At 42.3% G+C, this 25,018-nt stretch overlaps 1 protein-coding gene across 1 annotated transcript in view; it reads left to right on the top strand.

The window, feature by feature from the left end:
• The window catches only part of HMCN1 (hemicentin 1), a 1,093,576-nt gene that overhangs the window by 421,790 nt on the left and 646,768 nt on the right, over positions 1-25,018 (top strand). Inside the window, exons 15-17 of the mRNA XM_069232006.1 lie at positions 6,556-6,714; positions 12,806-13,000; positions 17,589-17,684. Coding sequence (XP_069088107.1) covers positions 6,556-6,714; positions 12,806-13,000; positions 17,589-17,684 — 450 coding nt within the window. The remainder of the gene's footprint in view (positions 1-6,555; positions 6,715-12,805; positions 13,001-17,588; positions 17,685-25,018) is intronic.

The following is a 25,018-nucleotide window of genomic DNA, read 5'->3' as shown; positions in this document are numbered from 1 at the left end:
GGATCCCCAATTGGTTTGCAGAGGCAAAAATAGTAGGTGATCATGTCAAAAGAGGTACTTTCCTACAATAGGTATGTATAGAGGAGTAACAGAAATGCTATTCTTAACTCCACCTGTACTTTTTTAGTTCACATTTTTTTATTTTCAGTAAAAGAAACAAGTGAACATGTGACAATGTTGTCATTTGATAAAAAAAGAAAAATATATGAACTAATAAAATAGAAACTATGAACCTTAAAGAGAAAACAAATAATGTAAATACAATAATTTAGATCACAAAATGAATGCCTACCATAAAAGATCAAGGGAGTAGAAACAGAGAAAAAAGGATACATAGGAGAGAAGAAGAAGAAAAGGAAAGAAAGAAAAGAGGAAAATATATACCTCATAAGTAATAATATAGACTATTATAGAAGAAGAAAGCATATTCCAACAAATGACTGATTAATCTTAAGAATGCATTAATAAGTATAAAGGAAGCACATGGGATAGTTATAAGTAGTTTAAACTTTAGCAGCATTAGAAAGATATGTTGTGAGAGGAGGCCACAAAATATCTAACATTGGAAAAGATTGGAAATGATACCTCTCAAGTCTATGGTTGAGGCATACTAATTTCCACCATTGCTTAATAGTGAGATTTTCTGTGGTTTGCCAATGAGATGTGACAACCTGAAAACCTAATACAAGCAATAAATCTACAAATGTACCTATCTTTGTATTCTTTGTCCATAGTATATGTAGTCCACCAAGAAACATTTTGTCAAAAGTGAACTGTGCATAAATGCCAGTTATGGTGGTGATTTTATCCCAAACCTGTCTCGAGAAAATAGAAACTATCGGAAAATGAAAGAACATATGAACATAGGTACTAGGATAAGAATTGCAACGCTAGCAAGTATCTTGCTTATTAAGTTTGATTTTGACCATATGTGCAGGCGTATAAACATTCTATTAAACAAATAATACTGGTGGCTGAGTGACCAGTAGTGTGTATTTTTGCCCATATTTTGTCCCAGAGTGGCCATGTGAGCTGTAAGTCAGTTTGCCATAATGTTTCTTGTTTAGATTTGGGTCTATTTGGTATGGTCATGATAAGTGTTTTATAGATGAGAGAGGCTGTTGGAGTTTTATGTGGTGAGTAATTAGGTGCCTGTATGTCAATTGTGCGAGTAGAAGGGTTGGAGAAAGAGGTAAGAGCCTCTGAAAGGAGAACGTTTAATATGTTATATTGATTAATAAATGAAGACTGTAGTTTAAATGATTTGGAAAGAATTGAGAAAGTAACAATTGAACCTTTTTGTTATAAGTTGAGATACAATAAGAATACCTTTATCAATCCATCTCTTCCACAAAAAAGGTTTCCCTTTATAGGGAAGCATTTTACTACAACAAATGTGACTATGGAGAAATTACTGAGCTAACGATTCATTGGAGATAAGCGGTTTTATCAGGGAACAGGAATGTGAGATAAGTGGAGGCAGCCAAAATGTAATAGGTTGGGACATATAAATAACTTTCATGTGAAAATGGTAAAATAAAGGAGGTTTCTAATGTAAACCATAACTTAGGTTCAGTTACATCAGAATGAAAAATAAAGGATTGAATCTGCTTAATACCAAAGGCCTTATGATAAGGATGGAAGTGAGGGCAGTTAATCCCACCCACCAATTTGGGCAATTTAAGCCTATTCAATGATATGCAAGATTGTTTCCCATTCCATAGGAATTTAGATAACATTTTACCGAAGGAGATTAAATATTTCTTAGGAATCTTAACTGGTAACATCTGAAGAGAAAAATAAATAACGGGAAGGATCATCATTTTAATTGTCAAGGTGCCCCACCAATATAGAAAGATGGGTGACCATCTCTGGTAAAGATAAGTAATTCTAGTGAGTATAGTATCAAGGTTAACCTTTAATGTATCCTTAAGATTAATAGTGTAGAAAATTCCCAAACACTTAATCGTAACAGGATTCCAGGAAAGTCCTGCTGTGGTAAAAGGATCTTTAGTGCAGTATTGATTAAGAGGTAAAACTTCAGATTTGTCTAAATTTAGCTTATAACCTGATACTGTAGAATATGATCTCAGCTCATTAAAAAAGGATGGTAGGGATGTATCAGGTTGTGAAATGAAAAAAAGAATGTCATCAGCAAATGCAGTATACTTGATATGAGTATCTTTAACTTGAAATCTGTGTAATGTGTCTAAAGTTTTACATTGATGAAGGAAGGGTTCTAATGCTAATATGAATAATATGGGAGATAAGGGGCATCCCTATCTGGTGCCTCTCTTAGGATAAAAATAGGGTGATTGGACTCCATTGATAAATAGTGTACAATGGGGTGACAAATACAATAAAGAAATCATTTTGAAAATTTTCGGACCAAAACCATACCATTTTAAGCATTTTATAAGGAATTGCCAATTAACTCTATCAAATGCTTTCTCTGCATCAGAAGTGAGTGCCACTAGAAGAGTTGTAAGTTTAGTTACTCTGTTAATAATGTTCAAACTGTCACATGAATTATCTGCAGTGTTCCTGTTTTTGACAAAGCCAGATTGTTCCAGAGAAACTAGAACAGGTATGACATCAATTAGGCAGAGAGTAAGGGGTTTAACAAAGATTGTATAGTCTGTATTGATCAAAGATATAGAATGATAATTTTTACATACGGTCAAATCGCAATGTTTTTTGGAAAACCGCAATGTTTTTTGGAATAATGCAAATCATTGCTTCTGAGAAGGAAGCAATGGAAGACTTTATAGAAAGGAAAAAATTAATAAGTTTGAAAAGCAGAGGGAAAAGAACCTGGGAAACCTGATCAGAAAATTCAATGGTAAAACCATCTGGGCCAGCTGCTTTACCTTTTGGTAGGCATTTAATTGCTTTTTGAAGTTCCTCTAGATTAAATTCAGCTTCTGGGAATAAGGTATCAGAAGTAATGGAATTACGAGGTTTAAGTTTAGCAAAGTAGGAAACTTTAAGGGCTTCTGACGGATTACTATCAGGGTTATAAAGTGTTTGGTAATATTTTGTAAAACAATCTGCTATGTCAGCGTCACTAAGTAATTGGGTGCCCGTGGAGTCCGTGATTGTCTTTATAACATTTTTTCCTTTCTTCCTTCTAAATAATTCGCAAGAAATGCGCCAGCCTTATTTTTTACCACCTTAATAGCGAGCATTAACTCTAAGAAGCATAGTACATGTGTTTTCAGTAGATATTTTACTAAACAGTATCCTTGCCGCAATCAACTTTTCTAAATCTTCCTTATTATTTTTGGAAGTATAAGTGTGTTCTAAGCGTTTGATGTTAGATAATAAGGCTGTGATCTCTTTTTCTAGACTTTTTTCCTAGATGAAACATAAACAATGATAAATCCCCTGAATGCTGCCTTAAAAGCATCCCAAGAAAAAATAAAGGTGGTATCACCAGTATCGTTCTGTTGAAAAAAGTTGACAGCAAAAGATTCAAAAGCAATGAGAAATGCTTTATCTGATAGCAGTGAATTATTGAATCACCATGGTCAGAAATCAAAATTGATCCCATTTTAGAGTAAGTGAGATGTTGTAGAAGATTTGTACTTAAATATACAATCAATTCTAGTTTTGGATTGCTGAGGGGAAGAATAGAAGGAATACTCTTTAAGGTCTGGGTTAAATATTCTCCAGGAATCAGAGAGGGAGTGTTGAGAAATAGTATGTTGGAAAGCTTTGTGTGCTTTATGAGGTAAACATTTTATAAAGGAAGATTGGTCAAGGAAGGGATCTAGAGCCTGATTAGATTCTCCCAACCAATAGTAAATTCTGTGAATAATATTGTGTGATTTTTTTTTAGCTATTCCTGTCCATAAATTAGGGTCTGAATGTGTTAGACCATAAACATTAAGGCGACTGAAGGGGATATTATTGATAGTAAGCTTTACTAATCTCCATCTGCCTTCATCATCACATTCCTGAAAATCAAACAAAATATTAAGGCATTTGTGACATAAAATAATAACTCCATTTATGCAATGAATAGAGGGAGAAAAATACAAGTCACCAACCCAAAGCTTTCTTCCATAAGCCTGCCTCTTTGTCAGTAATGCATTCTTGAAGAAAGCCAAATTGACATTTGAGATTAGATAATTGTGACAAGACTCGCTGACATTTAACTGGGTTCTTTAAGCCCTAAATATTCCATATAACAATTCTTAAATTTCCTGTTGGATCAGACATCATAACTTATCAACATTTGTGAAGGCATGTGTGTATATATATATATATATATATATATATATATGCATACAAAGATAAAAGGAGAAAAAAGACATAAGAAGTACAAGCAAATATGAGAAAGAAAAGGGGAAGAAACAGAGCATTTAGCATAGTAGATAGACAAGGCAATATAGAAAAACAAATTTCCTCAATTGCGAAATGAAAATGTCTTACCTGAACATTCCAAAGGATGCGAAGGGTTAGAGCACCTAAGGAAGATGGGCTTGACTCTGCTCCAAACGGTCGCAGATGTAATACTTAACATTGGACTTAATAAACAGGAAGGATAAAAAAGGAAATGACATGAAAGTATTACAAATTTACCATAGATTACAAAGGAAGATGATGTCAATGGACATAACTAATGCAACACACTGAGGTATGGGGTCATCTAACACTAATATATACTGAAACAAAAGGGAGAGGAGAAGGAGATATTTAGCATTATCATCTGATGAAATATAACCTGAAAGAAAAAACCCATTAATAATTATAACGTGAAGCCAGTGAAGATATAATAAGATCATGTTATGGCATTCATTGCAACTTCCATGTCTTGGAGATCATTCTGTTCTTCGTATGTAAATTGTTTGTTTTGATAAGCAATTTTGAAAAAAAACAAGGATGTAGCAGACCATATCTGATATTTAATGTAAGGACTTTAACTTGGGTCTTATCTCCAGGAAACATCTTATGTGAATTGGACCTTATTTACAGACCAGTGTAGATTACAAAGTTGTTTGGCTGCTGATGATACTTGCGTCAGTTCAGAAAACTGTAGAAAAAGAATGCTAATCCCTCTAGGTTTACAGGTTTCAGAAGCTGTAGGCTTGGTACCCAAACAATGAGATTTTTGAATTTTAGAAGGAGTATGGTTTTGTAAATGAACTATTGTAGGAATGATACTTTGCAAGAAGGCAATTATATTAAAACCATCCAAATTTTCCAGTATACCATACCACCGAAGATTGTTCCTGTGATTCCTATTTTCCAAATCCTCTGTAGACTTCTTAAGTTGAGATATTTATTTTAACAGATGAGTAGCACTAGGCAGAAAATCTTCGATGTCACTAACCCTTTGCTCAATAGCTGAGATTTGTTGATCAAGCGAAGACCATTTTTCTTCAATACGCTGAAGTGAGATACTTTTTTCAACAATAAATTGCTTTAAAGCTCTAATCTTTTCCATTATATCCTCCAAAGAAAAATGAGAAAGTTACTTTGAGGGAGAGTCTACACCCTTTTAGGATGTTTTATAGATCTAGATGTCTTCTTGAAAATGAGCCATTTTTGCAGGTGATGGTGAATCCTCCCTGTGTTCAGTCTCCCTCCATAATAGCTGTAAGGTAGTTTGGACAAATGTCCTTTTGATGATGAGGTTTCCTGATAGTAGGCTTAGCAATGATGGAAGATAACTTAGTTTTATATTTCAGCTTATGAGGTTTGCCCATTGAGAGTGACGGTGTTTATATCGCCTGTGAATCAATTTCATATGAATGCAGTAGTAGTCCTCATTCCAGCAATCACTTGAAAGGAAGTTGTTGAAGAAACTCCCCCATAAATTATCTGAAGTAGGGAATTATCAAGAAGTCTGTAGGTTTAAATAAGAGCAGGAGAGTACATTTAAAGAAGGTTATCCCACATTATTTTCTGTATCCATAAATGAAGTGTCAAAAATTTACCTCAGAATAATGAAGGAACGCCTAAGATGTTGGCCAGAATCACGTAGAAATAATAAAGCCGGGGAATAAATTCTCCACAACTGCACTAGTAAAATGCAGGAACAAGGCATGAGGCAATATCACTCAACTTCCGACGTGTGTTTACATGCTTCGCCTGACAAAACGAAGTCGGAGGAAGCCGCTGCGTCATCCACCTGGCAGAGGTGCCCAGGAGCTCAAGAATCCAGCGGCCATCTTGTGCGGTATCCGCATGCGCCCCTCCCACTCTACTTGTATTAACCATGACCATATAGTGGTTCTCAACACTTTTTAGTTGATACAGTTGCACATCGATATTTTGACCTTGAAATAGTAACCTACAATCCCCCACACTATTTGGTGTCCTCTATCAACAGGCAACATATTACACCCTGGACTAAAGCCCAGATTATGGAGAATAAAACAGTGACTTTGTTCCAGAGCTAGAGTAGTTGCTATAACTAAGCCATGTGTTATCCACACCATATTTGACTGTTGCTGGAGAGAGGCCAGCATCTAAATATGCCAAAGTATATATTTTCTCATGTAGGGAATTGTCACTAATTAACATCTTACCTCTTTCTAAATCTAGGTGATTTGGAGTTAAGGGAGTCCTCCTTTGTGATTATCGACGCATCCCAGGGCATCTTGAACATTCATGAAACTCAGGACCTGGATGCTGGTGATTATACCTGCCTTGCAGCCAATGAAGCAGGACGAGCAACTGGTAAAATCACTTTAGATGTCGGCTGTAAGTATTACTTTAACTTTCTAAATGTGTGTAGTGAAATAATAAAAATACCAGATTGGATATATTCCACTGTTGGGTGAAAGGATATTGCTTTGACGAACATCGTCATAAATAGACCACCATCAGCTCCGATTACATCAGGCAAGAATCAGTTAATCCTGTCCAGCTGTGGTTTAGTAAAAAGGCAAGGTTATAACTAAGTGGACACGTATGACCTAGATGTTTGTAGTGAAGCACACTTAGTGGCAAGGACTGCTTAGTTGTGCCTGTATTTGCCTAGCAATGGCACTCATTTTTGGGAATCGGGGCACTTTTCTGATGACACACTTATAAATCATACATTATAACAGTGTCACTTTAACTTACAATGGATAGCGCAAATGGCATGTCTTGGGGCACTGGCCGAGTCACACCAGCTTCCCACTGGCTGATTTATTCTACTAGGTGGGTAAAGATGGGAAGGGCCATGCAGGCATGCACAATTTATCTGTGCCAAGCCCTGTTGTCACCACTTTCATTGCCGCTATGCTCTCTCAGCCTAGACTGCTCCATTGCCACTAGTTATATCTCTCTGAAGTAATGCAGGGAACAGGGCTCTGGGAGGGCTGTATACAGGCATCTCTGGTGCCTACAAGCAAAACACACATAGCTCTAGCCATGGCAGGGCATTCCTACTAATTTGGACAGATAGACCCACAATCTGTCTATACAGCAACAAGGAGAAGCCAATGGTGCTCATTTTGACTTTGGTGGTAAAAACCGTCTACCGCCGCGGTGAAGGCCGCTAAAATACCGCCACTGTGGCTGCCATCCGTCCACCATATTATGAGCACTGCCGGACTTCTGCCACAAGAAGGGTGGAAATCCGGCTGTTTTCATGGTGGCGGTCTCCAGTAGAACACCTCCAGCAGCCGTATTATGACAAGTAATACGGCCTGATGGTGTTCTGCCGGCGGGGCGCTGCTGGCGGTAGCTGTGCCCCTTCCCGTTCCCTGACGGAAGACCTCCATGTGCAAGCTAAGTCGGGCTTCCGACAGGGCAGGGGTGTGGGAGGTTGGGGGGTGTTGTGTGTGTTTGTCCAAGTGTGTGCATGAATGTGTGAGTGAATGTGTGAATGCGTCTGTGTGTGTTGTGTTGTTTGCATGGTTGTATGCGTGCGAGTGAATGCGTGTTAGAATGGTGAAGTGAGTGCGTGTCTGCATGTCAGTGTGATTGTGTGTAAGAATGTGTGCAAGCATGTCTGGAAGTATGCATGTTTGAATGTGTGTATGCCAGTGTTAGTGATTACCTGTGCACATGTTTGGGGATTGGGGGGTGAGGGAGAGGATCAGAGGAGGTGTGTGTTTGAATTGGAGAGGGTGGGTGTGTGTGTTTGGTTCAGAGGGGGTGTTTGGATCGGAGGGGGATGTGTGTTTGGATCGGGTTCCCCATGGGCTGCAGCATGTATTGTGCCACCCATGGGAGCCTATGCAAAATGTGTCTGCAGGCCTGTCATTGCAGCCTGCGTGAAAAGCTGCATGCACCCTTTCACTGCAGGTTACTGCACCAGGTCACTGTAAGTCACCCCTGTGGTAGGCCCTCCTAGCCCAGAGGGCAGGGTGCAGGTACCTGTGTGTGAGGGCACCCTTGCATGGGCAGAGATGCACCCACAAACCCCAGCTCCATTGCTCTGACTTCATAAGTGCAGGGAAGCCATTTTACCTGTGTACTGGACACAGGTCACTACCTGTGTCCAGCTACATAATGGTAAATCTGAACCTGGGCATGTTTGGTATAAAAAATGTTGAATTCATACCCCAGTACTGTTGACAGAATTGGTTGTATGATTCTATGCACTCTGGGGGCTCCTTAGAGGACCCCCAGCATTGCTCCTACCAGTCTTTGGGGGTTTTCCGGGTACCCCATGCTGATGCTACCCCTCAGACAGGGTTCTGCCCTCCTGCTGCTTGATCAGCTCAGGCAGAGGAAGGCAGAAAAAAGTATTTCCTGTGGGAGAGGTAAGTAACACCCTCTCCCTTGGAAATAGGTGTTACATGGTTTGGGAGGGGTAGCCTCCCCAAGCCACCAGTATACTTTGAATGGCACATTTGGTGACTTCCTTGCATAAACTGGTTTGCACCAATCCAGGGACCCATGGTTCCTGTTCTGGCATGAAACTAGACAAAGGAAAGGGAAGTTACCTCTCCCATGTCCATCACCACCCCAGAGGTGGTGCCTAGAGCTCCTGCAGGTGGTGACTTGATTCTGCCATCTTAAATCCAAGGTGGGCAGAGGTCCCTGGGAACATCCGAGTGGCCAGTTAGGTAGGTGTCATCACAGCCCCAACCTGATAGCTGGTCACCCTAGTAGGTTACTAATCCTCCTTCCTGGGCTATTTTGGGTCTCCCTCTAGGGTGGGTCCTCAGATTCGACATACAAGATCAACTGCAACAATGACTGGCTGTGTGGATCTGCTCTTCTCCGGAACTGCGTGGATCCCGCATCACAGGTGGTGGTCTGTAGTGATGTATTTGGTCCCCTCTACCAGTTGTCCAACTTGGGAGATGGTAAGCCCTTGCCTCTCCTTGCAAGACGGTACTCCTGTGCACCCTTGAAGGTATCAAGGCTTGTTTGCTCCTGCTCCAAGGGTTCTTCAGGCTCTGTGTAGCTCCAGCCTTCAGCACTCGTTCCTGCAAAGCACAGTCTCCTGCCTGCTGCTCCAGCGACATGGGACTCCACTTAAGGTATGCTGAGTGGGCCTCACTATGACTCCTGTGCCTGCTGCTCTTCTTGTGACTCTGCCAGCTGCTAAGGGTCACCTCCGACTCTCCTCCTTGCGTCGATACCCTTGGACCTTGCTAGTCCTCTTCAACCCTGCAAACCTTCTTCTCCATCTCTTGCATTTGACAAGGCTTGTTGGTGGTCTTCCAGCACCACTGACTAACTGCATCTCAGCTGTGCATGTGGGAAACCACTTGCATCACTGCTGGGACTCCTCTTCATCTCTGGTGCTGCACTGCTGGCCGTCTTCGTCCATTGTCGTCCTGGTCCTGCATCCACAGAAGGGTGGGTAGTGACTCCTGCCACAACCGGACACTCCATCACAAACTGGACTTGGTCCCTTTCCTTTTCAGGTCCTTTTCTGTCAGGATCTACCTTTGGGTTCTTCCAGTCTTGGTTGGGTCTTGCATAATCCTTTTTCAAAGTCCTCCTGTTGGTTTTGGGGACAGCTAGGCACTTACCTCTGCTCTCCTGGTCACTCGGGGTCACTCTGGTACTCACCTCTTGGGGTCCCTAGTTCCTCCAGCTCACTTCTACTGAGTCCACTTCCATGGTTGGAGGACTGCCTTTTACATTCCACTTTTATAGTACGTGGTTGGGGATTGCCTAGTCTGTATTCTAGTTGTGTTACTATAATAAAATACCTTTATTTTTACCTTTATTTTTGTAATACTGTGTGGTTCCTTCATGTGTGTAAGTCCTTTGTGACTATAGTGGTATTGCATAAACTTTGCATGTCTCCTAGATAAGTCTTGGCTGCTCATCCACAGCTACCTTTAGAGAGCCCTGGCTTCCTAACACACTGCCTACACTTTACTAATAGGGTATACCTGGACCTGGTATAAGGTGATAAAACCATAGGTGCTCACCACACTCCAGGCCAGCTTCCTACAATGAGGGTAACAGAAGGCCTTAATCTCAGTAGTGCAGGGGTGTTCCCAGGCTACTGGGCCTGAGGTGGGTGGGATGGGAGCTCAGCCCCCTGGTATCTTCAAGAGCTAATTTGGAGTGCCAGTCTGTATGGGGTAAAGATTCAAAATAACTAGGCATTGTTATATTTGCAGATAGGTTTAAATTGACACCATATATGACATAAGTTAACCATATTAGTGCTTGATTTTCTTGTGTATATTGTGCTTGTCTAAATTTGGTTCTATTGTGTTTTCCCTTGCCCTAATTACTTCTAGAAAATTATTTTGGGGCCCTGGAGGTGGGCAGCTTGCACCATCTCTAGTACTACAATGTCCCCCAGACAGGAGCACTTTTAGGTGTTTTGGTGCTTGCACCAAAGACAGCGTGGGGTGCCTCTGCTAATATTGGGTAACACATGGTTGGAGTGATTGACCCCTATATTGAGCAGCAACCTCCTGAGAAAATGTTTGAGCCCTGGTGCTTATTTTTAGCCAGGCAACTTCGTTGCCATTTAATTTAGGTTACAAAGGTTGTGTTGACTCATTTTATGCATCTGTTAAATACTTTATTTGATTTTATTTATTTTTCTTGAGTGCACGTTCATCAAACAAGGTATCTTGGTGCTATAGAACAAGAGAGCAACAATGCATACAAGTATCAAATACAAACTTATGAAAGAGAAAGATATAGCAGGCTAGATATGTTTTTAAGGTTTTTCTAATTGCAAGGTGTAAGTGAATAGTCTTTAGATGCAAAGGAAGGTTTTTCCAGAGCAGAGAGCCATTGAAACAAAGTGAGCAGCTACGCCTCTAGGATCATTTAAAGTATGGAACTGAGAAGACAGGCTGTAGATTTTTTGCTGGGATTTATTGACTGAATCATTGTAAAAGAGGAGAATTCTCTGCTTGAATAAGCCAATGATAAAGCTAATGATTCCCTGCTTTACCAGAAGCCATAGGGGTTTAATTCTAACTTGCAAGATGTGTTCGAGTTTTCACAATTTAACACTTTTTTGCAGCTTAACTATGGAGGATTCAGGCAAGCCTAAGTAGGGAATGTTACAATAATCAATTCTAAATGAAACACATGCCAAGTCTGTCTAAACAGAAAGATGACATGGCAAGAATGAGACAAGTTTTCTCCAAAATCTTAGTGAGTAGAAACATACCAAAAAGACTGTGTTAATCCGGGCTTTGAGGGAAGACTCTTTATCCACCTGGGGGCTTCTCCTATAGTCATGGCGCATAGGTTGTTTTGCCATCGCGCAATGTTGTTACATGCTAGAAAGATTTCACTTTGGTGGCATTGACTTTGAGGAAAATCTGTGATAGTCATGTCTCAACTGCATGCAGCCTTTAGATTAACTGTAGGTCTTGCAACATGGATCTTTTCTAGATGCACATGATGTGCATTATTGGCTCATGGCAGTGAAGACACAAAATTAGTTCAGTTCATGCAATCTGCATAAAAGACACCGACAAAGACAATAGCTCTAATCATCTAAACCAGTTGGTGCATTATATGTTAAACAGCCCTGGGGAGAGCGAAGAAACCTGTGGAAAATATCTCTCTGGTGGTAATGCAGTAGACGAGAAAAGCATATTTCATCAGATGTGGGGTTCTACAACAACAGATGATATCAGTCTCTCAAGTCTTATATGTAAAACAATAGGTGCTTCAGTAGACGATTGTGGAATTTGGCTGGAACTCTGCATTACAAGAGTAACTCAGAGTCACCATAATGGAAGATTAAAGAGAGAACCAGTGGCTGAGTGGGATCTACTTTGTTGCAGCAGGAAGGAAACAGGCAGATAAAAGTTTGGGGCAAGGGTGGTGACTCTTGACAGGTGAAGCCTCAAGTGGGTCATGATGTTCCTCTCCTCTCTCTCAGCTATGGTAATAAACAGCGTATTACTCACTGCAGATCTGATTATATAGTTTATGGCATGCTGTTTTGTCATGGTTAGTAGAGGTGAACTAGGGTATTTAATCGGAATGAGATGCAGAGGGTAAAATCCATGCTTTGAGTGAAAATCACACTACGTAGACCCTGCTACTCTTAGCTGTGTTTTTTTTTACCTGTGTAAAATCCCTAACGTGAGATAAGCAGTGATTTTGAATGTTATGCTATGCTGCACTGTCGTACTAACAAGGAATTTGACCTTTGCACTGTTGTAATACATTTAGTATTCAATGTGTGAACTTGCATTAGTACCTCCTGCTCTAAATAGCACGTGGTATTGTGCCACAGCCATTTTCACAGGCAGGTAATGAATATACATAATCTATGAATTGTTAACATTACTTAATCACATGTTAACCTTGTTTTGGACACTGTGTTTTGGAATAATCGTTCTATAGATCAATGATAAAGCCAGGCAGACAATATAGGATGTTTCATGTACCTTCTTTCTTTCAGCTGCTCCTGTCTTTACGCAAGAACCAAGTGATGTTTCAATGGACATTGGTTCCAATTTGACGCTGCCCTGCAACGCTCAGGGGTATCCAGAGCCCAAGGTTAAATGGAGACGATTGGACAACAGCTCCCTCTTCTCAAGACCCTTTGCTGTCAGCTTCATCAGTCAACAAAGAACTGGCTCCCTCTTCATAAAGAGTATGTAGCAAAAAACAACTGTGATTAATGGAATCATCCCCATAGCGTACCTCTCCATTAATTTATAAATAGGTTTAGAGACTAATTACGAGGTCTGTGGAAATTCCACAGATCTGCTATTTTTCCCCTGGGAACAGTAGCTGTTGAAAGCAGCCGCCGTTCCTGAGTGAACCTCTGGGAAAAATGACAAATTACCAGTTGGTTAGGATTTAGAATTGCCCTAGTAATTCCTCCTCATTTCCAAGGGGGCCCATGCAGTCACACTTGCAATCCCTGCTAACTCTCTCCTCAGACTTACTAGTACTTCTGGAATTGGAAATTCCGGAGGGTGGTTACCCGGACGGTTACCCGGCCTCGCAATGGGGACCTTGTGTTCAGATGAAAAATGTAAAGATATCAAACAAGCGTTTTGAAGCTTGCTCCAAACCTTACCTCCTGAACCACAGAGTATAGCGAAGAGTGTTGTAGTTTCACTGGACCCCCAGCTAAAATGTCACATAAGCACACACAAATATGGGCATTCTTATACTGAAAAAACATCTGTAACATGAAACATGGCTCTTCAACTCTAATATAAGAATACTCATGACCCTAAAATGAAAATTCCAACTCCGACCAAGAAAGTATCAGCCAAACATGGTGGAATAAAATATGGATCAATCAATTACTTGTGGCTTAGATTAATTCAAGCATTCTGTCCATCTCTCTGCTGTCCGTCACCTCTTAGATAAAATGCCTCAAAGACTAGATGTTCCTCTGAGTCAGACAAAGGCACTTAAACATTTGATCGCAAAGTTGCAGTGCTACAGGCAGATAGTACATGTGGTTGGAGTCGAGAACAAATCATTGGAGGGGGTTTCACATAATTGCAGCAGTCACTGAATCCTCTATCTCAAAGGGCCAGATGTATCATACTTCACAATAGCGATTACCTAATTGTGATTTTTAGCGAATAGCAATTAAGTAATCGCTATTGGAATGTATGAAACTCCAGGAGTTTCATACATCGATTCTCAAGGGCTCACAAATGGGCCTACCTCATTAATATTCATGAGGTAGGTTGCAATTTGCAAGCCATTGCGAATGACTACAATCACAGGGATGGTGCCCTGCTGGGCTCAGCAGACCACCATGTCTGTGATTGCTTGTCAATAAAGCAATCTTTTTTTTTTAAATGCAGCCCATTTTCCTTAAAGAAAAACGGGATGTGTTTAAAAATGAAAAATTAAGTTTTCTTTTCATTTTTTAAGAGCAGGCAGTGGTCCGTGGGACCACTGCCTGCTCTTAAAAAATGTTTTCGCATTCATTCACAAAGGATTAGGGGTCCCTTGGGGACCCCTTCCTCTTTGCAAATGGGCTACCACCAATTTGAAATTGGTGGCAACTGCAATTGTTTTGCGACCTCATTCACTGTCACAAAACAATCATACACACCTCTGCAATTCGGTGTTAGAAAGGGATGCCCTTGACACGCCCCTTCCTAATACCGAATCGGTATGTAGTCGCAAATCCAATTTGCGATTTGGTAACATGTTACCAAATCGCAAATTGGACTTGTTACATACCAAAATGCATTTTTGCGATCGCAAAAATGTATGATACATCTGGCCCTAAATGCCTTAGACCTATGAACAGAGCAGACTCCCTTGAGTGTCTCATTTTGTTGAAAATGGAACAGAACAATGGAAAATGGATGAAAACTCAATTGAGCACTGCTATCATACAGAAGAAGCAGCTCAAATACATACACTTGCACGTTCACTTTTGATAATATTTTGTTTCTATGAACTAAATAAATATGGCCATGGTTATCATAGTGATAATCATTACTGTGATAGAGAGTGCACCTTCTTGATGCCCAGTAAAAGAAACAAGAGGAGGCAGCATAATATTCAGCGGTGGCTCCTCCATTAGGGCGAGGATCGTATCCCCTTGCCAGCAGCAGCAGCTGCAAAACTTTTACAAGAAAACGATAATAAATTATAATAAACTGTGTTTATTGTCATTTTCTTGTAAAGGGGCGCAGCACGGGGGTGACGAGCACTGAGAAGAGTGCACAGAGCACACCCCTCAGTGTGCATGTAAGTTTGGCCGACCGTCTCAGGCCGCCAAACACACATGCACAGTAGGGTCTCTTCAACCTGGCACTGTGTTGCTGGGCTAGAGAGGGCCTGCACCGGCCCCAGTCTGCCTGGAAGTGCCACGGCTGGGCGTTCCCAGCCAATCCTAATGCTGCTTTGAGCAGCATCGGGTTTGGCTGCAGGGCAGGCTGGGAGCCTGTGTCTGCAGCCTGGAGTGATGCCGAGGGAAAGAGGAGCAGCACGGCGGCAACGGAGGAGCTAAGTTTTTTTTTTTGTTTTTTTATTAAATGTTACCTCCAAACTCCACCACCAACCCACCCCTGTGCGCCGCATCGCCCCGCCCCCTTAGAGGTCAGCAAGCCACGACTGATAATATTTATAGGTATCGAACCAGTCACTAGTTTCTTGAAAATGCAGTTACTGTGCACATCCTGCAGTTCTTTATCTGTTTGAAGATCGTGCTAGTTGAACATCTAATAAAATAAAATGTGTCAGTTAGAGAGGCTGATATCATTATATCACAGTGCATGGGGGAGTATACTGTGGAGAATACAAACAATAGCACTGAAAAATAGCTGCCTTGAAGGCTTACAAGATTGTGACTTTATTATTATTTTGGGAGACTTTGGGGTGACCATTTTGTGGTCATTCCACATCAATCTGCAAAAGAAAATGAAAAACAGTAAGGAGCCATCTTAGGGGAAGACCCATACTTGCACAGATACAAAGCAAATGTACAAAATGAAGCAGTCAAAGCCCAGTAATAGAAATGGAACGCCATGATCCAATGGACCGTCTTTAATGGCCTGGAAGTAAACAAAATTACTAGGAAAAGTTGGGAAAATGATCAGTCTTTATCATTTTGTGTCAACAAACAAGGTACATTAACACCATTATGAGACTCTGTGGAATCTCATTATTAGTGTTCTTTTTGCTGATGTTCAAACTGATAGAGAACAGCACATCTGTTTTAAGAGTTGTGGTTTAAATACTCTGTACAAGGAAATTGTGAGATAGCTTAGCAGGTTTTTATTTACAATGTGTTATATGTTGTGTGGTAAGCCTTCTTTACAAGATGGCTTCCGCACTCACTAAATAGTCTCTGCCACATGCTTAAAAAATTGGTGTCCAGACATTGTAATAGAAACACTTCTCAGGAGACAGAATGATACACCAACTAGCTAATAATCCGTGGTGAGATGGTATGGATCTGCAGGAGTTGACATGTCATAGCAATGTAAACATAGTACTGCCAGTATCTCTTATGTATGTGATGCCAATGACTGCACTGATACTTGTAAAGGTACAGATTGCAGACCATAGCTTTTTGTCTGAGCTGATTGTGACCTGCTTTAAGATGCAATAAAATGTATCCCAAAAGTATCTGTGGTGAAAATGTTTACCCCTCTGAAGCCTACTCAATCAATAGTTTTAGAAGAGTAGTAAAAAAAGAGATTTGTCAAAGAGCTGTGCTCTCAATCCAGACTTAACAAGCACTGGTAATGACAATAGGTCTGGATGTAAAGGAATGTTGTATGGTAATGCGAAGTATTACAAGTAAAAAGCATGGGCATGTATATGTATTTGTGAGGAAGCAAACAACTTTAGAACAATATTGTGGAGGGTTAAAAGGCAAAGTGACAGTTGAATGTTCAAGCCAGACATTCATGTAGGTGAATGATTGCTCATCTTTGCTGCTGCCAGAGAAAAACACCCTACATTTTCTAGTTATCTGGAACACTTTCATGGGGTTTCAATGTCATGTGTGTGCCCCTAAAAGTTCAAGCTTAGGCAGCTGGATAAATAAACACAATGATCACAGCTGCGTGGAGGGAAAACACGTTTTTATGTTGAAGCACACAGCGTCTGTCCAATCAAAACATACTTCTGACTGTCAACATCTAGGCAGAGCCACAACCCCTCGCTAGTGATCCTAACACAATTGTCTGGCGACAGCTACACCGTCAAGCCATACCATAAAAATGTCAGTATGTTCCGATGCTCTATAAAAAACCTCTTCTAGCCCTCATGTTGCTCGAACTTACTGTTCAACTGATGTATATTGTTCGACCAAGTCCCCTGTCAATGTCAATGTCAATGTCAATATGTTCAGATGTCAACCCAGAAGGAGCCCATGCTCCACACGGCATCCTCTTAATACACTAATTTTGCTTTGAGGTAATGTTCAAAGGACATACATTCTCCTGCAAAATCCCTGATGTCTGGAATAATCTGGAAGACCATGTATTTGCTGTGGAAAGCTTTGATGCTTCTGAAAAGCAGTAAAAATACACTGAATGAGATAGGATTCTGGCATTTAATTCTACCTAAGGGGTCACAGCCAACCTCTCTCTGCACAATCCTTTTACAGCTCTCATCTAGAAGGAGCCTAGTGCTGTATGTGGAGTTTTAAGAGTGTCCTATTACCATAACATAACCATATCCATGTATGTATTGGAACATTTTATTAACATGGTTCACACAAAGTTGCTTCCTGTGTTTTTCAGACTTGTGGGCTGGCGATGAGGGAACATACATCTGCGAAGCGGAAAACCAGTTTGGAAAGATCCAATCACAGGGCACAATAACGATCACAGGAATGGGTAAGGTCATTCATACAATATTATTTAAAGTACAACTAATAAAATTAATTAGGACAAATGCACCATTTCATGATTATTAATGTACCTAAGCATGCTGGTTTGGCTACAGAGGCTGAAGGAGTTATTGTATAGTATTGTAATAGTATTTATATAGCGCTTACTACCCCTGACGAGGCATCGAAGCGCTTTTTGTCGAGTAGTACGCTACTCCGGAACCCAACAAGAATTAGTGATGGATTAGTATCAGGAAATATGAGTACAGTTATGCCACAAAGTGCTTATTTTATGGCTCTAAAATCTACTTGGTGAGATGCAAAGTAAATTGCCTTTTTTATTTGATAAGAACTGGCCTGTCTGAGCCCGTCCACGCCTGGACGAGGCTGGGCTGGGCCCACCCTCTGATGCCCTCTGAAAAACTGCTTTCGGGTTAAGTGGTCTTTCGGCTATTACTTCCTCCCAGATTGTTGCTTGTTTTAACTGGACATTCATCTGATCATACCATGTCATGTTGAGCCCCGTTAGTGCTCATTGGTGTTCCTTCTGTAATGCCTTCCATCTTGACTTTTAACGTGCTGCAGTTAAGCAAATAATAGACGACATGGTTAAAAGAAAGGGCACTGGGTATTGTCAAGATGCTATATCACTCGGCGGGTATTATTTCTTCAGAAATTGCCCTAACAGAGAGGAAGCTGTCCTTGGGTGCAGGTGTGAATTCGCCTAACTACCCCACCCACCCCTCCCTCCTCAATGGCCTGTTACTCCATTGCCCTTCTAGTGGTACTGCAGCAGCTGAACCACAGGACGAAACTGCCTCTCTAATCCTTATCCCTAGCTGTTACTCTGATGCCTCAGCCTCTGGAACACACCCTCTAAGCAGGTCAAACAGGATGTTCGATGGCAAAAATGACTCATAGCATGGACAGTGGACAACCAGCCTCTGCTTCCTATGACTCTGACTCCCTAGCCTGAGAGGAGGTTTGGCTCAATCCACCATGGGCTAATGATTTAATGAAGGCTTGCCTAGCGAAGGTCAGAGTTATCGTGGCATCTGAACTTTCTCTGATACTGGCCTGATTGGCAGCCATTGAGAAGGGGATTACTGACATCAAGTTACCATGGAGTGAACCACAAAAAACACCCAATTTAGTCTTGGGGGCCCCTAGGACATCATCTCATTCCATTTGGCTAAATTATCCAACTAAGGACCTACTGTTTTCCAGCATGAAGCTTCAGATACATGGCGTGCTTTAGCTGTATGTAATAGTGTTGGGCACAGAGGCTAATGGCCGTCAAAGAACTGCCCCAGTCGTTGCCAGGTCTGGGGTTGTATCAAATTGGGTGGGGCAAGGGGTGGGCAATTCTCAATGATTGGTAAAGTTGCCTTACCTCTTCCAGAAGCAACCTGTCATAGATCTTCCCCCTGCAGCTTGTCCTTGTTTGATAATTTCAACAGGTGTGCCCCGTTTGCATAGGGACCAGAGGAGGACCAGGAAGAGCTTACCAACAAATGCCTGAACTGGCTGACCCAGCACAGGAACTTTCCTCTTACTAAGGTGAATGATATACTCCTCATATGTAGGGTGAGTTGGCTGGGGTCAGGGCCAGTGGATCAGCAGGATGATTGTGTTGTATTTAACTTTAGAACCCCTCGGCTAGTGCAGAGCCTACTATTTAGCCACATTTGGGGTCCAAGCACAGAGACCTTCATTGGGCTGCTACCACTTGGGTATTTCTATAAGCCTGGCCATGTCCAGAGGCAGACCTCGATCTCGCATAACAGTTATTTGTACCCTTACTGGGTGTTGCTGGATAGATATAATGTTTATCCCGGACAAATAGGCACATGTGTTTGCTACTCCTCTAAGAGCATGTTCTGTTGGTCTGGTGGTAGAGGGCAGCAATAAACAAGGTGGTCGGAAGTGGCAAAATGGGTAGTGAGTCTCCAAGACAGGAAGCTCGAGGGCTCTGTGAGAAGAAGGGGCACTGCTCGAAAGGATACTCCACCCTGCTGGTTTCTGTCTGATGGAGAACCAAATGTCAATGTGGGGCTGCTCTATCCCAGTTCCCTGGGTAGTCCTGATGCTATGCTGACTCTCGGAATGGGTGAACAGTGCTTCATATTGAACTAACAATAAATGATTCTAGGGCTCTAGCTGCTAAAGCAGCTGTGCAAACTTTTTCTCAAGTTCATCTTCCTACTGTTGGAGCTGTGTCATCTCCTTTTGGTTCCTTGTGCTGACCCTATAATTAAATCCCCTGCTATCAAGGTTAGATTACTTTCATGAAATGTTGCAGAGTTGGCCAACAAAGCTGAGTCCCCAGAATGGGTTGAGTTTATTGATACACACTCGATCTGCCTTTTCCAGAAACCCTGGTCCACCAGGCTAGTACATTGCTCTGGTTATGCTAATTTCAGTAAACTAACTGTTACAGGAGGCAGGGCAGACCCTCGGGAGGCTTAGTAACCTGGGTGAGAATTACACTTAATTGCAGGGCCCAAGAAATAATGATTCCCTCGTTGGATATCCTTTGTGTTTTGCTTACCTTTCCTTTGCTGTGTGTTTACATCTATAATGTTTACCGAAGACCTTGGGGGACTAATAGTGACTCTCAAATCATTGAGCTACTGAATACACATATGGCTAATGCCCTGGGGGTGGGTACTGAAGCTCGTGGGTGGGGATTTTGACTTTCAGTTCGAATCCCCGGATGCTTGCCCACCTGCACTTACACATGATGAGGATACCGCCTGGTTTATTCCTTCCCTGGGAATTCCACTTATTAGGAAGTAGACCAGCCTGGCACTAAACATCAGTGCATTAAGGTTAAGTCAGTGCTTGCTGGCAGTAAATGGTAGGACTCACTCTGACAGAGAAGGAAAGCATACTTTCAATCAGATCCCAGGCATCAGCCTCATTGATTGCATCCTGGTGGATGTAGGGCTTGGCCACTTATAAAAGATATGATAGTACCTGACAAAAGGGACAGTGATGATAAAGCACTTGTTCTTGTTGCAGAGCTCCCTGCAGGGAGTGAGAAGATTTGCTGATGAGCCCTTCGACCTCAGATTGCAAGTTTCCAGCAACAGGTATAGTGTTAAGTGGGACACTTTGGCTAGCACAAGCAAGCAGATCCAGGAACTATATAGGCTTGTTGTGTGCAACATTGAGGAGCTTCAGGCTCTGGATTGGGACATGATTCACGGGGACCATTTAGATCAAGTGGGCATTATTCACAACAATCTATTTCACAGCTAAAAGATTCCTTTTATGTGGCTATCAAAAGGTCTTTTAGGAGGAGGTTCCCCCATTCTTGGTATAATAATGCCTGTAAGACAGCCAGGGCCGCTCTTATGGCTGCAATGCAATGCCAACACAAGGGGGAAATAAAAGAGAAGAGAGAGGTATACTAGAGGTGTATTATTGCTGCAAAAAAAGAATGGGATGGGAGGAAGTGGGATGGTTTACTTGACGTGGTAAAGGAGTGTGATGAACGTGCTTTTTGGAATTTGCTTGCAACAGGAAGCAAGGAAGGTTATTGACCAATCAAGGTAAATGTTCCTGCCGCTGCTTGGGTTACCCATTTTTCACGTTTGCATGCCCCTAATAGCACTGAAAGCATTCCTTTATCTGTTTTGGTGCTTGGAGACCTAGTGGGGTAGGGGACAATGAGAAGGCAACAATAGAAACTGTACCAGTATCACTGGTTGAAATAAGGCAATCTTCAAGATAGTCCCCCAGGGCTTGACAAGGTCCCAGGAGATCTGTACAAGGGAGAGGTTGAGGTCTGAGCCTCTTACTTTGTAATTCTATTTAATTCTATCTTATTAGGGGCCTCCATACTGCCTGCATGGGTGGGGGCTGAGATAGTCCCAATCTATAAGAAAGAATCCCTACTAGATCCATGTAATTATCGGCCAGTTAGCCTGATTGATTGCTCAAATAAGGTATTCAGCTGAATCATTCTCGAATGGCTGCTAACTACGATTGGTGATAAAGTGGTACTATCTCCCCTCCAGGTGGTGTTTAGGGAATGTACTAGCACAGTGAATCAAGTTTTCAGACTCCTGTTTACCTTCTGGAAAACAGTGATCCTGGGAAGTGGCTGACTCTGTCCCATTTTCTGATCTACGCTCGGCATTTAATTTGGTACAGAGGCAAAAACTGTGGCCTGTCTTGTCAGACATGGGGGTCCCCAATGACCTTTTAGTTGCTATATTAAAGCTTCATAGCCATAGTTATGCACAAGTTCACTGTGGCAAGATGGGTGAGATGACGGAACCAATTTCCCTGTCAGCAGAGCAGTAAGGGAGGGTTATGTTTTTGCCCCAACTCTTTTTACACTCTGTGCTAATGGTCTAATATCACGTTTGACCGAATGCCATGGGGATGCTCCTTGTCTGGCCACCATTAAGGCTCCAGCCTTGATGTCCGCAGACAGCACTTTACTATTATCAAAATTACCAATGGGGATCCAGATAATCCTAGACTGCTTTGTGAACTTTAGTGCTCAGAGAGGCTTAGAAATAAACATAGCCACGACGAAATATATGGTCTTGAATCCTTGCCCCTGCACAAAATCGAATCCGAAGGTTCTAGGGGAAACCTTGGAACGGGTCCAGATATTTGAGTACCTAGGGCTGACAGTAACAAAGCAACTTGATTGGAGACATCACATAGATAAATCAAGGTTCAAACTGATGCAAAATTGGTGCTGATCAGAATGCTGAAAAGGTCATACTTTCGCCCGACGTCCCCAGCAATTCAAATCTTCAATCAGCAGGCGCTAGTATCATCCCTCTGTGGATCTAAGCTGTGGGATCACAAGAATATGGGCAACATGCTAGTTGTGGGGAACCACTTTTTATGACAGCTGGTGGGGCTCCCAACTAGCATGCCCCTGCTCCCCGTTAAGCTGAATATGAGTGTTAGACCAATTTCGGAGGTGGTAGGTGCGAGGCCTATTCTTTATTGAAAGCATATCCAGTCCAGAGAGGAGCTCACAACTTATCGTGAGGGTTTGAAGGAAGTTTGGGGTATTTCGGGCTCAGGTAGTTATCCCTGGGTCAAGTATGTATAGAGGACCCTGGCAAAGATGGGCTGTCATAATCTCTAGGTTGATCCGCAGGAGGCCTCTACAGTTAGTAAATCCCTCTTGAAGGCAAAGTCTAGGCAACATATTGGACTGCAACCACAGTTTAAAAAAGTGATTTTAAATTTGAGCGCTTTTTTTGTTGAGATCGAGCCCTGCCCAAGCCAGGAAACTGTTTTTGCATTTTAGGTACAGTACGCTCCCTCTTGCATCTTTCACTGCCAAGGGGGGAGTAGGGAGAACTACCCAACCTCCAGGGACAGACCATCAGTGTTGGCGTGTTCTGTGTCAGGGCAGTGTTCCACCGTAAAGCCCATCGCCTGTTAGGAAATGGACAACCTCAACAGTTTTGGATTCTCACCTCTCTTCTGCATTAACCATCTAAGGGGCCGGTGGTCTGTCTGAATCCGGAAGTGAGTCTCAAAGAAGTAGGGTCTTAGCTTCTTCAGTGCCCAGACCACAGCAAATTGTGCTCCACCTCTGTCCCTGGGGAGTAGCCTCCTGCTAAGGAAAACTACTGGCTGGTCCATAACTATAATTATTGTTAGTAAGGGGTGTGCAATTGTGAGCGCCAAATTTTCCCTAAAACCACCTGTATTGTGATTCATTTACAGGTTGGTCCAGGCCCTCTCAGTTCAGCTGTGAGAGCACAGCTCCCACATCATGCTCTGATGCATCCATATGTACCACAAATTCCTTGGAGAAGTCAGGGGCCAGAAATACAGATGCTGTTCACATGGCCTCCTTCAGGGTGTCAAAAGTAGCTTGGCACGCCTCAGTCCAGTTCACCTGTCTAGGATGCTTCCTGGGATTTAGCTCTGTCAGGGGAGCCACAATTGTGCCTTACCCTCTGACAAATCTCCTGTAGAATCCAGTGAGGCCTGAGAAGGCTCTCACCTCTGTCTGGGTCTTGGGGGTGCCAAAGCCAGAATCGTGTCAATCTTGAGTTGTAGGGGAGCCACTCAGCCGCTCCCTGCCTGGTGTCCCAAGTACACCACTCACCCCTACCCTATCTGTCACTTACTGGTCTTGATAGTGAGACCTGCAGCATGCAGCACCTTCAACAATTCCCAGAGGTGATGCAAGTGGTCCATAAACACAAATGGTACAATAGTAGGGACAAATCAGAATATTGAATTATTCACAATGAGCTTCTAAATTGGTCATTGACAGTGTACTTTAATTATAACAAGGTTATTCTCTTCATTTTTTGGACATATAACCAAAATGACAGACATAGAACATATATATAATAAACAGTAGACTTGCATCACAATTATTTACAAGAACAAATATAAAAACGTATACAGACACTGTCTTCATTAATCTCCACAATTGTTTAGAAAATGTGGTTGTCGAACTGTATTAAAACTCCAACCCAATGGTCCTCCCAGCTGGAGCTGAAAACAGCAATATCGTCCAGGTAGGTGGCACTAAAGTTCTCAAGCCCAGCCAGGACCTGATTTACTATTCTCTGAAAAGTGGCTGGGGCGTTCTCCAGCCTAAAGGGCATGACTCGGAAATGGTAGTGCCCCTCCAGTGTTGAGAACGCTGACCTCTCTTTGGCCCTATCAGTTCAGGCAATCTGCCAGTACTCAGACATGAAATCAAACATGATGAGGTACCTGGGAGCTCCTCACCAATCAGTGAGCTCCTCAGCTCTGGGGATAGGGTGGGTGTCTGTCTTGGTGATGACATTGAACCCATGGTAGTCTACACAGAACCATAGCTCTGGTGTGGCACCAGGCGCATCAGCCTTAGGTACCAAAACCACTGGCCCGGACCAAGGACTGCTGGACTTCTCAACCATCCCTAAAGCTAACATCTTGGATACTTTATCCTTGATTCTGGCATTCACTCTGTCAGCTAACCTGTAAACTTTGTGTTTTACAGGCAGACTGTCCCCAGTGTCCAAATCAAGTGTGCCCAGATGGGTGACACCTGGAGTGAGTGAGAACAGAGTTGAAAATTGTCCCAGTAACTGGCGTCAGTCACTCTGCTGTTCTAGAGTCAGAGAAGTGGAGAGGATCACGTCTTCCACTGAGCAATCCTGCTCTAGGGCATATAGGAGATCGGGGAGAGGTTCACTCTTTTCTTCCAAGCTATCATCTGTAGCCAGAAGCAGGGTTAACTCAGACCTCTCAAAGTGGGGTTTCAGCCGGTTCACATGTAGGACCCTCAAGGGGTTCCTAGGAGTCTGCAAATTCACCAGGTAGGTGACATCACTATTCCACCCCCTCACC

This window comes from Pleurodeles waltl, chromosome 4_2 (assembly GCF_031143425.1).
Source record: "Pleurodeles waltl isolate 20211129_DDA chromosome 4_2, aPleWal1.hap1.20221129, whole genome shotgun sequence".
Classification (NCBI taxonomy): Eukaryota; Metazoa; Chordata; class Amphibia; order Caudata; family Salamandridae; genus Pleurodeles; species Pleurodeles waltl.
Note: the sequence above shows the minus strand (reverse complement) of the source record. Positions and strands in the feature narration are given on the sequence as shown.